The 17,796-nt window shown below is 41.9% G+C and overlaps 1 protein-coding gene across 4 annotated transcripts in view; it reads left to right on the top strand.

Moving 5' to 3' along the window:
* pik3r3b (phosphoinositide-3-kinase, regulatory subunit 3b (gamma)) overlaps positions 1-7,084 on the top strand; it is a 173,908-nt gene extending 166,824 nt beyond the window's left edge. For all 4 annotated transcript variants that reach the window (XM_069152910.1, XM_069152909.1, XM_069152911.1 and 1 more), the window contains 7 exons: positions 268-366; positions 620-800; positions 1,890-2,015; positions 2,098-2,417; positions 3,282-3,356; positions 3,482-3,652; positions 4,191-7,084. In XM_069152910.1, the coding sequence (XP_069009011.1) occupies positions 268-366; positions 620-800; positions 1,890-2,015; positions 2,098-2,417; positions 3,282-3,356; positions 3,482-3,652; positions 4,191-4,389 (1,171 nt within the window). In that variant the 3' untranslated portion in view covers positions 4,390-7,084. The remainder of the gene's footprint in view (positions 1-267; positions 367-619; positions 801-1,889; positions 2,016-2,097; positions 2,418-3,281; positions 3,357-3,481; positions 3,653-4,190) is intronic.
* Positions 7,085-17,796: the final 10,712 nt, after the last annotated feature.

Raw genomic sequence — 17,796 nt, 5'->3', positions numbered from 1 at the left:
GCAGACAGTCAGTCTGCCACCTTTCACTGCTCTCCTCACTCCCTGACAGGCTGTTTACTCTGAGGTGTGTGTGTGTGTGTGTGTGTGTGTGTGTGTGTGTGTGTGTGTGTGTGTGTGTGTGTGTGTGTGTGTGTGTGAACTCCTCATCGCCTGTTGTTGATAATCAGAGGCAGACCCCCCCCCAAAAAAAAAAAAATGAACACCATCTGTGTGTGTGTTTCTCACACCAACTCACACACTATTTGTTTGTTGTTGTTGTTTTTTCAGGGAGGAGGTGAACGATAAGCTCAGAGACATGCCCGACGGGACCTTCCTGGTGCGGGACGCCTCCACCAAGATGCAGGGTGACTACACGCTCACGCTGAGGTAAGAAGGACTCCTTCCTGCTCCACGTTCATGCAGCTTCATCCTCCGGTTAACGAACAGATGGAGGGAAATCATGCGTTCGGGAGTGTTTTTTTGCCGACGCAACATCCCGGTAAATTGGAGCAAATCGGGCACTTCCTTCTCAAAATGAAGTGCTTCGGGGACGTTAACTGAACCTTGACCTAGAAGCTGTTAATGTGTGAATATCACATGTTCTCACCTGCATCCTCTTCTTTCTTTTTTTTTCTATCAGGAAAGGCGGCAACAACAAGCTGATAAAGATCTACCACCGAGATGGGAAGTACGGCTTCTCCGACCCGCTGACGTTCGGCTCCGTGGTGGAGCTCATCAGCCACTACAGACACGAGTCTCTGGCCCAGTACAACACCAAGCTGGACGTCAAGCTCATGTACCCCATCTCCCGCTTCCAGCAGGTCCGCATACAAAGCAACATGCAACATCTTATAACTTTGGTTTTGGGGGAGTTTACAGCTTTTGGAGGGACAACCGTTCCCACGAATATTCAGGCCTTCGCGTACTTTTGTGGATTCAGGTGAAGTTTAGTACATCGGATTAAATGGCTCTGCTTCTGCTGTTGGTGCATCAAACCTGATCGCAACCAACCGGAAGGAAGATTTTGGATTTTGTTCCATTGCCATCTTTGGTAGTTCGGAGCAGTTTGGAGCAGGAAGTAACTATATTTGGATGAGCTGGGGGAGGAGCCAGCGGTAGATCTGATTGGAAACCTGACAATACTACGTCCCGCCCACCGATAGCTGTAACCTGACTGCACCACAGGCCTGTCAATCAAACAGACACGCCCCCAAAAACAGGTCTTCTTGAATCTTCTTTTCTAATGAATGAGGGATTATTTTCAGATGGACCTCCAGAAAACTAATAAGAAGGAGTGACTTTAGCTAACAACACCGAGATAACTGATGGACACATTTTATTCACTTTGGATTTGATGAGAGAAGTTGAATGGGAGTCTATGGAGCCGGAGGCTTTTTGGAGCCGACCTCTAGTGGCACTCGCTGGTATTGCAGCTTTCCTCTCCGTTTCACCCTTTACCCCCCTCTCCTCCCCCTGTGCACCCAGCGGCTGTGCAGGGTGTTTCCACTTCAAACTGCAGCGGCAGCAGGATCTCTGCTCTCTGAAATATATCCAACCTCTCCCCTCCCCCTAAATAATTGCACATATCCGCGGTGTCAAAGGGCCGCCGTTGCATTTATTCCCTTCCTCCCTCGCTCCGCTCGTTTGCCGGGCAAGTCATTACTCTTCGCTTTGCGATATCTCCCAGTGATGCACACCTTCGCCGTGTTCCCAGGGCATTGTGGGTGGTTTATTAACGAGCCTGCTCGGGAGTCGCCCTTCGTAAGCACAATCGGGGGTGAAGGGACCAAACGTCCAGGTTTTTTTTTTAATATATATATATATTGCAAACAGCTCTTAAGTCTCTGACATGTAACACGCAGCTTTTCTGTGAATCCCTCTAATGCTCGTCTTCTTGTTGAATCCCTCAGGACCAGCTGGTGAAGGAGGACAACATCGACGCCGTGGGGAAGAAGCTGCAGGAATACCACAATCAGTACCAGGAGAAGAGCAAAGAGTACGACCGACTGTACGAGGAATACACCAAGACATCGCAGGTACAAACGTGCTCGTGTTCGGACGGGAGATCTGTTGTTTTTCTGCTTCCGCTCACCGACTCGCCGTCCTCTCGTCCCTCAGGAGATCCAGATGAAGCGGACCGCCATCGAAGCCTTCAACGAGACCATCAAGATCTTCGAGGAGCAGTGTCACACGCAGGAGCGCTACAGCAAGGACTACATCGAGCGCTTCCGCCGCGAAGGCAACGACAAGGAGATCGAGCGCATCATGATGAACTACGAGAAGCTCAAGTCTCGGCTCGGGGAGATCCACGACAGCAAGGTGCGGCTGGAGCAGGACCTGAAGACGCAAGCCATGGACAACCGGGAGACGGACAAGAAGATGAACAGCCTGAAGCCTGACCTCATACAGCTCCGCAAGATCAGGGACCAGTACCTCGTGTGAGTAGGCGGACGTAAACAGGCCAGCTGGGAAGTCAGCTGATCATCATCATCATCATCATCATCATCACGTGCTGAGATATCGTTACATGGAGGATTTATAGATGCAGGAAGACAGTTTATTAAGTTATTAATTAATGTCTCGTATTAAAATGACAACAGCTCGATGTAGAAGTTGCAGATGAAACGACAGGAATTCAGGAAGCAGCATCCTGAATTAAATCATCTTCCTCTTAACATGCTTCTTTTAAAAGCAATTTCTGATTTGTTCATGCTGGATGAAGTTACCTCAAGCTTTTATTTTGAAAGTAACGGCAAAGTGACTTAAAACCGTTTTAGTTCGACATCGTACGAGTGAATAAAATCAGCGACGGTTTATGAAGGAGCTTTGAAGAAATCATCTGGATGATTTGGTTTTCTGTGTTAGAAGGTTTGTTAAAGCTCTTTAGTTCATCCTTCAGGGTTTCACACATTTTAAAGTTGATTAAATCGTCCTGAGAAGTGTGAAAAGGGAATAAAATAGTCGAGGATTTTACAGAAAAAAACATTCATAATGTTGTAAATTTAAAGTGGAGCAATAAGAGAAGCGTTGAAACAAAAAGTCATTGACAATCATGTAAACATGGATGAAAACACTCGGCTACCGTTTTTATTTTACATCTCCTGCTTTTATTTTGTAGTCTTGCAGCTCTTCAGCAGAACGCTGGCCTCGTTCCCCGAATCCCTCCGAACAGTCGTCGGCTCGCTAATTACATTTCTGTCGGGTCTCCGGCTCGTTCGCGCCGCCCGTCAACAAGCGTGTTAAATGAAAGGAGCCTCGTGAACCGATTCCTCGTAGTAATAATGCTTCTCTCTCTCTCTCAGCTGGCTCAATCACAAAGGAGTTCGCCAGAAACGAATTAACGACTGGCTGGGAATCAAGAACGAGAACACCGACGAGTGAGTCACGTTTAGTTTTTACTTTTGTTTTGGTTAAATGAGTGAAAAGTTTCTTCCATCACTCATACGGTTAAAATCACATGGTGTGTGTGTGTGTGTGTGTGTGTGTGTGTGTGCGTGTGCAGAGGCTACTTTGTGACCGAGGAGGACGAGAACTTGCCTCACTGCGACGAGAAGAGCTGGTTCGTCGGGGATCTGAACCGGACGCAGGCGGAGGAGCTGCTGCTCGGGAAGCCCGACGGAGCGTTCCTCATCCGGGAGAGCAGCAAGAAGGGCTGCTACGCCTGCTCTGTCATGTAAGAACAACAACAAACAACACAGCAAACTACAACCCATAGACACGACAGCAGAGTTTTAAACCGACTCTTCTGTGGCTGTTTGTTTCCTGACAGCAGAGATGGAAAAGCACGAAAATAGAAGCAATGATTTACTTTTTTAAAGTGTCATAAAAAAAAAACACCAAAAGTGTTTAGTTTCTAACTTCAGAACTTTTTGCAACCAACAGACTTTATATAAAAGTGTTTGTAGCTTGAGGTCTTAGACTGCAATACCAGCGAGTGCCACCAGAGGTCGGCTCCAAAAAGCCTCCGGCTCCATAGACTCCCATTCAACTTCTGTCATCAAATCCAAAGTGAATAAAATGTGTATTTTCATATAAAGTGACACAAATACTTTGATGTTGACAGTTTGTTTAAATCAATATATTGTAAATAAACCAATTAAACAGCCTCCATTTTTTTCACGTGATTTTAAATTAAAATTGTAGGTTTCCTTTTTAGAATTTCTGATAATAAATAAATAATAATGGACCTCTGTCTCTGGTTTGGTCCTCAGTGTGGAGGGTGAGGTGAAGCATTGCGTCATCTACAGTACGCCGCGCGGCTTCGGCTTCGCCGAGCCGTACAACCTGTACAGCAGCCTGAAGGACCTGGTGCTCCACTATCACCAGACCTCCCTGGTGCAGCACAACGACTCGCTCAACGTGCGCCTGGCCTACCCTGTCTACTCACAGATGCCCTCCGGACGCAGATGAACCCCGCCCACCTGCCTGCCTGGCCACGCCCCCTTACACAGACAACAACGCCTTCTCCTGGGAGGGGGAAGGGGGGGGGGGCGAGGGAAGAAAGGTGTGGAGGATTGGTTGAAATACAAAACGAAACAAAACAACCCCCATAACCAGATAAAGATAAGATAGAAAACGAATTTTAACACTTGCTGCAACACACACGTCAGCCACCTTGGAGTTATATATATTTTTACAAGAACATTTTTCGGAGGGCATTCTTTCTAAAGACTGCTTGATTTGCACAAGGAAGTTTTAAATGTTTGTGAATGTGAAAAAACAACAACAACGTGACCGAACCGACTGAACGAAGGAAGGAAAAAACGGAGTAGGAGACTTCGAGAGTTTCAGGTTGACCCCCGCTGCTACCTAAAACTCCAGCTCAAGACTTTACAACCAGAAACTCAACAAAAAAAAACAAGAGCGACGACGACGACAGCAAAACATTCCCATTTATACAAAAAAACAAAACAACCTTTTCCGTTTCTTCTTCTTCTCTTGTTAGTTTTTTTTTCACCTCAGATGTGACAACTTTTATTTGTTGGCGTTCGTTTTGTTTTTTTTTTGTTTGTTTTTTATCTGTTTCAGATGTTTTCCTCTTTTCTTTTCTTTTTCTCTCCTGACTTTGTTGTTGTTGGTGACGAAGAGGACGTCGAGTGTTCTTCATCCCTCTCCGTACGAAAAGATAAACTTAATGTAGCATAACGAGACGACAAACACTTCATGTCCAGGTGTTCCTCCATGTAGACTGCTGCTGATGGGGTGGGGGGGGGGGGGGCACACAAGCAACACAGAACGGTTTTGTAGTCTTGAAAAGGACGAAAGGCTCGTTTTTATACTAACTTAGAGATTTATTTTATGGTTTTGCTTTGCTGGAATACAGTTTTTTCTTTCTTTTTGTGTAAATGGCAACGAAACGGATCAGAACCAGAGACCAAAGTTGGTGTGTGTGTGTGTGTGGGGGGGGGGGGGTGTCTGTGTGTATGTGTGTGTGTGTGTGTTTTCTTAGGGGTTTTTTTAGTGAACGAAAAGCAAAGCGGACGGTGTGTTTGAGAGACCACACATAAAACGAGTTTTTGGACCAAAATAGCCTTTTTTATTTTGTGTTTGTTTTGTTGTTGTGAAAAACCAAACGGTACGTAAACAAAACACACAAAAAAAAGAGGGCGGGACCTTCTGTGAATGCAGGAAGCACTTGAAGAAAGACAAGCGGCTCCATGTGACCTCGACGCTGAATCAGTTTATCAATTCATATTTCAGTAATCAGCGACTAAAGTCATTTTTTTAGTGTCGGTTGGTGGAAACGAACAAATTGATGAGACTTTTATAAACATTTTCCCCAAAAATGTTGCAGAGCAAAATGAGTAATAAATAAAGGAATCGTCATCGCTGGTTTTAAATCACCTGCAGCGTCTTTAAAGGACAAAAACAAAGAAATCTGAGGTCACAAATGCTGCAGACAAGAAACGGTCGTTTAAAAAGGAGCCGAAGCTCATTTTATGTGTGGTTTAAAAACGGGTCGATGCGTAACTTGGGACTGTTTGTTTGTTTTGTTTGTTTGTTTTCTTTATTGCTGCGAACCCTTCAGAAATAATAAGCTTTGATGAAATGTTTTATGTGATGAAGAGCGAGGAAGAGCGGGCGCACCGAGTCGAGCTGGCTTTAGAAGAAAAATCTTGAAAACTTGAAAGAACGTGTGCAATCTAGCGTCGAGTGAACGTCGTCGCTGCAGAGAGAGACGCACTAAAAAGAAAGAGAGATAATCAGTGAACAGGTCGAGCTTTTATCACTTCTCTGATCGATGATAGTTTCCCTTTTTATTTTTGTTAAGTTGAAACTTCTTGCCCAGTTGCTTGACTTTATAACCAGTGGAAACATATTCTGTCAAAGACTAAATAACAAAATAAAAAAGAAGCATCACGACAATAAAAACTATCTTCAGAAAGATGAAGACAACAACACGAACCAGTTGCGTTCACTTCTTCCTCCTGATCTGATCAGTCCTTCCAGGATGTTGGTTTTTTTTTTTTTTTTGTGATTGTTGAGATCAAAAATGTTTTGATTTTGCGACGGATTTCCTCAAAAATTGTGAAATTTGTAGATTTTGAAGTAAACTGTTTACATTAGAATTGCAGCAATTAGAAATTGAGTTTTTATTTTTAAAAGTAGTACCTGATAAACAATATGTAATCAATTCCTGTGATTATAATCATGCTGCACATCACTGAAATAGTTTAGTTTTAATCTTTTTTTAATTTATTTATTGAACTTGGAGAACTACGGGGCAGAAAGTTAAAATAAAGAAACGGTCTAACAACGACTACATCAGCTTTTCAAAATAAGAGCTTTAGATGCAGTTTAATTCATGTTCATTCAACACATTGACCTGCTGGATGAAACAAACAGTGCAGCTTGACGTGTGTCTAAAACTAATTCAACATCCAGTAATATGTCATCACTTCCTTTGATTATCAGCATTTAATTAGATCATTTTATTGTGAAGGCCACATGTCCCGTAAACGCCGTCACTTCCTGTTTCTCCGGCTGGTTCCCTCCGGTTTGTTTTGGTGCTGAAAGGAGAACCGTGCTGATTGTAAATGATAATTTGTTGTTTGTTTGTTTTTTTTGCAGAAAAATCGTGGGAATTAAAACAAACAAAAATGTGCTTGAATCTGCGTTAATCCAAATCCAAATATTTATTCTTTTTTCTCCTGGAGGGACTGACTTATCTGAAATTCTCCATCACTTGATTGGCTGCTGTCACACGAAGATACTGGAACGGGGTCATCGAAGCCCCCAGACGGGCGACCCATCTCTGCCTGTCTGAAAATATGCAGCTATTTTAAGGTCCTCATGGAAAAGCAAAGGTTAACAGAGCTGCAAGGAAAGTGTGTGTCTGGGGGAGGGGGGGGGGGTCGTGACCTTGGTTTATGGCAAACAAAAGGCAGCTGTTCTCAACCCCCCCCCCCCCCCCCCCCCCCCAAAACACACTAACATTTGAGGGTGAAAAAACTTAAACTAAAAAAGACGACGCTGGTTACAAAGTCAGACAAAGCGCCCCCCCCCCCCCCCCCCCCCCACACACACACACACACCTCCTTCTATATCGTACGATAAGCCAGCATCCGAGTGTATGAGCACACACACACACACACACACACACACACTCTCTCACACACACACACACACACACACACACACACTGCGGCAGGAGTCTGAAGGTCATGTGATCGTTTCAGGAAGTGAATGATTTACAACCTTTGGTTCGTGCCCACCGACGTGTTTCTAATCTGCACCCGTCTCGATGTCCCCCTCAACACCACCACCCTAACCCAGCGTAGGAAGCCCCGCCCACTCCCCAACCTCCTCACCTCCTGCCCCCCCCCCCCCCCTCCCCCCCCCCTCCCGCCCGGGTTTGTGGAGCTGAAAGCCATCGATAGTAAAAGATTTCCCTTTTTTTTTTAATCCATATTTGTCCCAAAAACAACGAGAATGCTTCGTTTCCGTCATTTACGGTCCGTCGCCCGCGGCGACGCCTCGATAGGAAGAAATAGAAAAAGACTTTGTCAGCACAGCGTGAAGTTTCGACGTGAACTGTCCTTTTTCAGCGGTTACAGTTCAGCTCCGACTTCTTTCTTTCTTTTGTTGCTGCAGGAAGTTTCTCAGGCTTATTATGATCGAGCAGCGTTTTCTTCTGTTTGCATGTTCCTGCACATGTTTGTGCAAACTTTTGCATCATTGCAGTTTTGCAGCGACTCTCCTGGAGTTGGTATTTACAGGATTTTCAGAAGAATTGTTTTGTTTTTTTTACAATTTTTGCAGATATGCAGTTCAGTGTTTTTGTCAAGAATCAAAACCCACACAGGTTCTGGTCCCGGGATCTCTAGTGGGTACAGGCAGGAACTCCTGAATCCTCCTGAGTTGAGGAAGTCCAGGTTTAGCTTTCCCCCTTTTTATTTTTTTGTGTGTAAAACATCAGCCTCTGAACTGGGACACGGCCTTCGTGAGTTTTTTACCAGCAGTCTTTTTGTTTTGTTTTTAACGGGTGACAGCAACACGGGGTCGATATAATCTTGAATGTAAAAAAAAAAAGAAAAAAAAGCTGTTTGTTAGTTGTTTTTTTCTTCCTCTTCTCTTTTGTGTTTAAAAAAAAAAAAAAAGCACCAGTCATGTTAAAAATCAACTCGATAATTCTTACTAAAAGGTGCTGTCGGACATTTGCAGGCCCGCTCAATTCGGCAGAGCTTTTTAACGTCTCCGTCACAACGTTTCCGGTCATCATCAACCCTCAGGTGTTTTCAAAGTTTACCGTAAAAAAAACAAACAAAAAAAAACAAAAACGACCACACAACAAAGCCAGCGATTTGAAGAAGAAAAAAAGAAAACGAAGAAGTAAATCAGGGTTTTTTCTGCATCGATACTTCAATCACTCCCATAGATTCATTGTTTTTTTAGTGTCCTCACTTCCAGAGGTTTGTCCCTCACGGCTTCCCGTAGCGTCGACGCAGCGTCATCACCAAAAGGATGTCATAGTCTTTCCTTCCCCTCCATCCACCGCACAGTCCAGCTCTTATTTTATTTTTTATTATTAGCAGGCTTTTTGGTTGTTGTTGGTTTTTTTTTGTTGTTGGCATAGGGAACTCAAAAAATCCCTCAACTCTATTACTTGAATTCTATTGCATTGCTCACAGTTGAATGTCTTTATATGAAAATATACATTTATTAAAAGAAAACAACAAAAAACGAAAGCGTTCCCTTTTGTTTTGCTGGTGAGCAGGGCCGAGGTTTCCTCCAGAGTTATATGACAGATGTACAGTATTCACTGCAGGCGAACGTTGGAGCTCCTTCAGGAGGGACGGAGAACTTTTCTCAGAGATATGTTCGGATCTTCTCCTTCACAGAGGGCTCGTCTGAAATTGCACACATTTACCTGTGATGTCTGCGTTATGCATCCTGAGTCACATTTACACGGAGATGTCGTATCTATCATATTTATCTATATACAGTATATATAAAGCTAAAAAAGGAAATAACGGTTTTAAAGGTTTGTTTTGAGTCGTAGTCGCTGTTCTTTTGGTTTTTGGTTTTTTTCCCTCCAAAACATGTAGACCAAAGATTTCAGTTCTTGTTGATCTTTCAGTTGTTGGTTGGAAAGGGATGTTTCAGTGATTTGTTTTGTTTTTGTTGTTGTTGTTTGTTTGTTTTAATCTCCATTGCCTTGATATTATCACAACTGTTGCGTGAATGAGCGTCCCACACGGCTGGCGAGGACTGTTGGTCGATGTGTTCATGTGAGGAAGGATCCATCTGGTGAAATCCTCGTTTCAATGATGTCCCCGTGGCTTTAAACTGACCTTCAGTTTGTGCTATGAACCGTTTTCTGTTAAGAAAGAAGAATTTAAAAGAAAAAACTAAAAAAAAAACTACCAAAAGTCCCAGTCACAGCTTTCTTGCTCATGATACTTCATATATTTGCACATGATGACCACAGCTGGAGTTCAGTTTGGTTTGAAATTTGTGACTTTTTTTTTTTTTTTACTGTGTGGAAAATGTCCTGCAGAAATCTTATTGAAAGGTTTCTTTAGGTCGAAGGTGATGCATTGGGGTTTTTTTTTTTTTCCATCGCTCCTCTGCACACAATAAACGGAGCCAAGTCACAAAAAAAACGTGATCAAGTTTTTCTTATTAAACAAAATAACAAAAAACAAGAAGCTGTAAATCTTGTTTGATGAGACTCCAGCGGGGGAGAAAAAAAACAAAACAAGATTCAGGATAATTAATAGTTTTTGTGCATCATATTTGGACATCGTTTTTCGGCACCTTCAGGGACTCCGTACATTTTTAGTGCGTGTTTTTATTTCTCTGTGCATCATCCTGTCAATGATTTGATTGGTTTAATTTGGATTCTTATAAAAGACGTAGCGATGTGTACAATGAAGGCAAAACTTTCACCTCATATTAAAGCAACTCAAAAAGTGGAAATGTGACGGAAGACCTACAGTGACAAAAATATTTGTTTTGTTTTTTTACATTTCTGATATGAAGTCAGTTTTAATTCATTGTAAAATCAACACTTCTGGATGTGAGGTTTCTGCAGGGTGGTTTCCGTGTACGTCTCACTCCACCACAACATGCAATATTCCCTTTTCCGTCAGCCAGGGGTTCATGATGGAAGGGTGACTTTTTCAAAACCCCCCCACCAAGCAGTTGTTTCTGGATGGATGGGGAGGGTGGGGGTGGGGGGGGTGTGCGGTTCTTCTTGTAGTCGAACTAAATAACAGGCAGGCAAAGAAAAAAAAAATCAGTTCAGAGGGTTAGTGGGACAAACCAAAATATCTGTTTATGTCAAGTTTACTTTTACTGACTGTTTAGTTGAGTCTTCACTTCAGAAAACTCGACTCTCTTAACAGGAAAAACAGGCTCAGCTTCACCTCAGAAAATAAAGGTACATTCTGATTCAAGCAAAGGTGCAGTCACAAAAAGGTACAACAGGCCGACTGTTACCCTTTTTTTTTTTTCTCTGAGTGTTTATACTCACTACCATCCCAGGACTGTTAAAATAGCAACTGTCTGTTGTTCCTCAACCCTCAAGCAGTTCTGCAAAGTTTTATTTGCAGCCAGGTTCGAATATGTTTGAGATTCTCAGAGGAGTCGTGTTGTTCTTACCACTGCTTATCTGATCACAGTACCCAGCACAGCTTCGAGGAGTAACAGCTTCTTCTATGTAGAAAAATAAAGAACTTTAAAAAAAAAAAAACTAACTTAAAAAAAACAAAAAGATTTTAAAAAAAAATTGTATGACACCCCCTCCCCCCCCCCCTCTTCTTTCCCCCTTTTACTCCCCTTTTGACATACGTACAGATCCAGCATGCATATTTGGTACTCTTGACTGTTGTTTTTTGTGTATAAAAGAAAAATGGTAAAAAAGATGTCTTTGAAAAACAACTGTTATTTGTCTGTTTATGGTGTATTCAGATCTGAATTTAATATAGCAAATTTAACATCACTGCTTACAGCTGAAACAAGTTCAAGTCCTTTTTTTTGTGTCAGTTGTATAAAGCTGAAAACAACGTAAAACTGAGAAAGAGGACCGAACGTTAACGTTGGTGCATTACAGAAATTAAATTAACCGCAAATTGCATCAGTGTGATCAAAGACGTTCAAACATCGTGACGACGGCAGAAAATGTCACCAAATTTAATCTGAGTGCAAAATGACTCTTCTCCGATTGCAGTTTTATTGAGATGACTTGAATTTGATAGAAAACTTTGGGGTCCATTCTGGTTTCAAAATTATAGACAAAATTCAGACCGTCAGACAACGACTTGTTACCGTGACGATAATTTGCTGCCATTCATCTCTTGGATTGACTCGCGCCGGTCTCTTTCTTGGTGGTTACCCTCCAGCCAAACCTGCTTCTGGCTTCTCTTGGTATTCTCTCTTTAAAAATGGTTTTTGGTCCATCACGGTACACTTTTACTTTTCTCGTATCGGTTGCAATAGTTTGTTGGTTGTTAGATTCTCCATTTGTTTATGAGCTGAACTCATGTACGTTTATCAGTGGAGCTCCACCATATTCGATTCTCTTGCAGAATAAAAGAAAATATTTTGTTCAAATACAAATATCCGCTTGTGTTGTATTTTGTTTTAGTCCAATATTATTTGTATTATTATATATTATAGACGACATGCGACTTTTTTATGACATGAATGGAAGTCATACTATAGTATGTTGTCCAAAATATCATAAACAATGAACATTGTATATGTGGTATAATAGGGTAGTGGTTAGCAGTGTTACCTCCCAGTCAGAAGGTTCTGGGTTTGATACCCCGGCAGGGAGATTTTGTGTTTTACAAAATAAAAAAAAGTCACACTATAGCGTCATCCAAAATGTTTCTTTTTCACAATTGGTATCTTTTTACAGTATTTTTCAAAGCGTCTACTTTTGCCGACTGTGGATTTTATCGTCCTCCCGCAACTTCGAAAGTATTTTCTTTTTCCAAACAGACTTTCTTTGGAAGCACCACTTAAATTGAATAAAGTTTACATTTGTGTGTGTGTGTGAAAGTGTGTGTTGGTGAACCCGTGAGGTGAAATCAATAATGTGTATGAGCTTGAGTGATTCCTCTATAAATGATTCCTGCCTGCCGCATTAATCTGGACTCTGTGCAGCCTTGAGAGTGGACCTCTCTGCCAGCCTTCACTTATTAAAAGACTATTTCTCCCAGCACGAATCCACATCATTATTCAGCTCCATATATAAAGCCTAATTCTGATACGGCGTTTTGAAAATGGAGGCCGTGGCCCCCTCTGTGGACTCCCAACACACAAATCTGAGAACACAGGGCGGGAAACCCCCCCGGGAGCCAACTCTTAAAAGTGCAGACTCCTATTTGATCTGCTCTCCTTCTTTTTTCTCACTCTCGCACTTTGAATTTCAAATTCCATTCAATTAATTTTACATTTTTGCTCCATTTCCCTTCTTTTTTTGGGGGGCGTGTTAATTAAAAGCAAGAGAGCGAGATTCAGAACGGCTATAATTATCTCAGCGAGACATTAAACAGAGCAGCAGGCCACGAATCACTTTAAACGGTCCTCTTCACACTGACAGATGTACGTGACATGTGCCAATCAAACCACACGCACACGCAATCAGATGTACAGTTCATGCAAATACTGAATTCACACCGTGCGTCGAGAATAGACACCAACAGCTGACATTTATCTCTGCTGACTCACAAACAGAAGTGTGCACACTAACTTCTCACTGCACACACACGTTGTTATATTTCCAAATATGGTCACTTCCTGCTCCAAACTAGCAAAGATGGCGACGGACAGAATCTGAACTGGAGGATTCATTATTGACTTTGTATCTGATGAGAGAAGTTGAATGGGAGTCTATGGAGCCGGAGGCTTTTTGGAGCCGACCTCTAGTGGCACTCGCTGGTATTGCAGCTGAAGACACTTCTGGATCAGAACCATTTTACAGACCTGAAGCTACGAACTCTTTTATATATAGTTTATGGTCTACCCCGACATTTGTAATGACTGACACGAGGTCACACAGAGCGCCTCAGTGAGTTTGATTCGAAGGAAACGTGATGAAGACGTTACAGCGGAGAGACGGACCGCAGTTTTCCCACCAAATGGGAAAACTGGGATTTGGTTTTGGGTAATGGCTCCAAAAAAACACCACACTTTTTTTAATGAGCACTTTTAAAACAGGAGATGAGAAAAAGTTATTCTTTACAGCGAGCTCCTCTCTAATGAGTATGCAGACTTGCATCCAGCGGGAATACGTGCTCCCATAATCCCCCTTCAGGGTGCAGCTGGAGGTTTTTATGTTTTTAAAGATGGAACTCAGAAATTTCATCTTTTTCTGTCTTTGGCTCTTTAAAACACGGTTCACTCCTCACCACACAGACGCAGTGGAATATTATTATCTTTTCTTTTCTTTTTCTTTTTGTTTTCATTTGTAATAAGAGCGGTTTTAAAAACAGGACACGCATCTAGTCCCCAAAAACAGAAAAAAAAAGTAAATTGCGTCTCCGAGCAAACTACAAATTTGTATGAGAAGTAAACATAATCAGACATTTAATCATTTACCAGCTTCCTCCAACAGTGTGAAGTCAGTGAGACATAAAGATCCTGATTAACGTCTTGATTACATGTTTATGTACTGAGCAGTGACCAGCAGTGATGTCATCAACCAGCAGTGAGGTCATCAACCAGCAGTGATGTCATCAACCAGCAGTGAGGTCATCAACCAGCAGCGATGTCATCATCCAGCAGTGATGTCATCGTTGGTTTGTGAACGTTATGAATCCTCCAGTTCAGATTCTGTCCGTCACCATCTTGGTAGTTCGGAGCGGTTTGGAGCAGGAAGTGACCATATTTGGACGAGCTGGGGGAGGAGCAACTAGAGCTGATCGGAAACCTGACAGTACGACGTCCCGCCCACCGATAACCTGACTGCACCACAGGCCTGTCAATCAAACACGCGCACGTCTTTTTGAGGCTTTTTTTTCCAAATAACGACGGGATTATTTTTGAATGAACCACCAGAAAAAGAATCAGCGACTTTAGCTAACAACACCGAGATAACTCGATTATTGACTGAGGATTTGATGAGAGAAGTTGAATGGGAGTCTATGGAGCCGGAGGCTTTTTGGAGCCGACCTCTAGTGGCACTCGCTGGTATTGCAGCTTTAAGACACTTCTGCATCGACCTGGAAGCTACATCTACTTTTATATACAGTCTGTGGTCTGAACATTTGTCCAGTTTTTTTTTTTTTTTAATAAGCTCGCAGAATTAAAACAAGAACCTCCCAAGGAGTCGTTTCAAGAAATTCTGACTGAAATTAGAAATTATTGTCACAGGTAGCCGGTTTCGTCCCAAACGGCTCTGAAACTATTAAAGAAGTCAGACTGACAGAAGAAGTAGGAACGCTGCCAAGTATTTCTGACCCCGACTGAACTTCAAGTTTAGAACTGACCCGTCACGGTCTTCAGCTCAGGAGCACCATCAGACATCTTTTCTTCCGCCGCACTCAAGACGCCAAAAACAGTTTGAACACTTAATCCTACAAATCTTGAGGCCCTAAAATTTTTTTTTTTTCAACCGTCTGTGGTTCTTTTTTAAATGATTTTGCTGAAGGTCTCACATGTAAAAGAAAATCATAAAGAGTAACCTGGAAATGCCCAAAAGTTTTTTTGAGTTGTTATTATAACATTAACTGATCTTAACAGCAGAAAACCATTTTATACTAGAGACAGACTTTATTCTGTATTTTCCTTATTTAGCTTGAATGACACGATCTTACTTGATTATGCTTTTATTGTGAAACATCTGCAGGACTTGTTGATAAAGTTTCCCAGACAGGAACTGATTGATTGCAGCTGAGAAAATGGAAGGGACTTGAATTGGGTGATGGGTTGCTAATAATAGCCAGCAATGGCATTACTGAAAAATGTTATTTTAAATAGGAATTTTATTGTATTTGATGCAGTTTTGAGCATCAAGTCTGGCCTTTTTTTTTTAAAGTTTTTGTGGGTTTTCTATGTGCAGTTTGATTTTCTTTGTCATTTCTGGCATTCATGACATCATGCGCGAAACCTTTCATCCAAGTTACCAAGAAAGCAAGTTTGAAAACTCTGTTCTGAGGCGTCCTGCTGGGCTGAACGTGTTTGAAGCAGTAACAGTGCAGCTTGCAGCCACTTACAGTCAATTATTTCATTTTGGAACCAACAAACTCCACAAAATCCACAAGTTCTCATCACACGAGCGAATGGAAAGCTGCAGAGCAGGTGACCAGAAGTCAAACAAAGAGCCGGACGTCCTTCAGCCGTCACCACGACCACATCAGGGCGCGCTTTTTATAACATCGCACACCGAGACGCCCTCAAGGAGTCGGCATTAATCATATAGAAACCACTTTATACATCCTGTTAGCGTGTCAATTAGCCGAGCTTTCCTCGGGGCTTCGGAGGATCCCGACTCGGCGTTCGCAGCATCGTGAGCGTGAGATTCCTGCAGGTACGATGTTGGACAAGATTAATGACTCTAATCTGTGGATCTGAAGCAGGACAGCTGGCGGTGAAGCTTCATACAGGCGTCCGCCTCCATCTCCATCTGTGTGCTCATGATTTCTGTCATGTGTGTATTCAAGATGAAAACACGGATCTTGCACGGCGAGATTACGCAGTTGACCTTCATCATCACACATCATCATCTTCAGCAGCGTTCAGGCACTCGAATTTCATCAAATGAGATCTGATATTTTTTTGGTGCATTTAAATCACATTAAAGAGTTAAAACGAAGCCAACTTTGTCAATTTTATGTCCCTTCTCTACGGTCTGGTGTCAAGTATTTAATTCAAATTTTAATTTAATTTCAATTTTCTAAGACAGTCAAATTTGGTCTAATTTAAGGTGGATAATAATAGGATACTATATTCTCTTCATGTTGTAACCCCCGTGCAGCTGTTGCTTTAGAGATGGTGCAGAATAGACAGAAAAGAGGGGAATTATCAAATCTAATCCAGGTTCGATGAGGAGACTGATTAATCCATCACTCGTCTGACTGCTGCACAGACCAGAAATATCCACCTGAATCACACTTACAACAACAGCTTTAATTAGAACACAATATAATAACCAATACTACAACAAATTAACAATTCCACACGTCAAAAAGTGTCCAAGCAGGAAATATGAAAATCAAAAACCTCTGAGAGCTCAGGAATAATTGAAAAAGAAAAGGTATAAAAGAAAGACCAGCATGGCTGTAAACATCACACACAATATAACAACTAATCAGTGAACATACAGAACTCAAGGTATTCAATTACAATCATTACATCTTCAGGGATGTTGTTTGTTCCCCTTCAGATTTATCCTGACTGGTTTTTTTAGTAAAATACACAACTTACTTCTAAATACCGTCTTCCTGCTAACGAAGCTAACATGCAACAGAAAAAAAGCATTGAACTTCAATAAACTCACCAGGATATCAAATGTTCAAAGTTCTAAGGATCTGTTGGAGAACCTGCAGCTCTTCAACGGCTCGTCGTTCAACATTCAATTTAAAGTTGTTCACTTTTCTTCAGCGGAATCTGATTCATCTTTTCCTGCTCACAACTCCTGCAGACGGAAAAACAAAGACCTCTGTGGAGAGAGGGATGATCACTTCTATCGATCTCTGTGCACGAAGGAACAAAGATGGTATATTAAGGAAAAGATTAACTCTCCTCGGACCTTTCTGTGTACAGAGGAGAACAGCTACGTGACAACCTGTCGACCTTAAGGGGACAATAACAGTTCAAAAACATAATAATTAAGATTCCATATTAGGTTAGGTTAGGTGAGGTTAGGTAGTTACTTTATTAATCCCCGAGGGGAAATTTTTTTCGCTACAGCAGCATACAGAAGCAATAAGATAATAATAGAATAATAGAAAAGCAATAAAACAGCAGTAAAAAATATTAAATATAAATATAAAATATGAAATGCACAGTATATACAGTATATACAGTACAGTATATATCTATATATATTATATACAAACAACCAAGAAACACAGACAACAGTGTTATTGTTGTGTGATGGATTTTGCCAGGGGTGAGTTATTGTACAGTCTTATTGCGGTCGGCAGGAATGATCTCCTGTATCAGGAACGATCTCCAGTATCAGGAATGATCTCCTGTATCAGGAACGATCTCCTGTATCTGGAACGATCTCCTGTATCTGGAACGATCTCCTGTATCAGGAACGATCTCCTGTATCAGGAATGATCTCCTGTATCAGGAATGATCTCCTGTATCAGGAACGATCTCCTGTATCAGGAATGATCTCCTGTATCAGGAATGATC

Source organism: Embiotoca jacksoni, unplaced genomic scaffold (genome assembly GCF_022577435.1).
Source record: "Embiotoca jacksoni isolate LCO1_2020_lvr unplaced genomic scaffold, fEmbJac1.0.p SCAF_19, whole genome shotgun sequence".
Classification (NCBI taxonomy): Eukaryota; Metazoa; Chordata; class Actinopteri; family Embiotocidae; genus Embiotoca; species Embiotoca jacksoni.
Note: the sequence above shows the minus strand (reverse complement) of the source record. Positions and strands in the feature narration are given on the sequence as shown.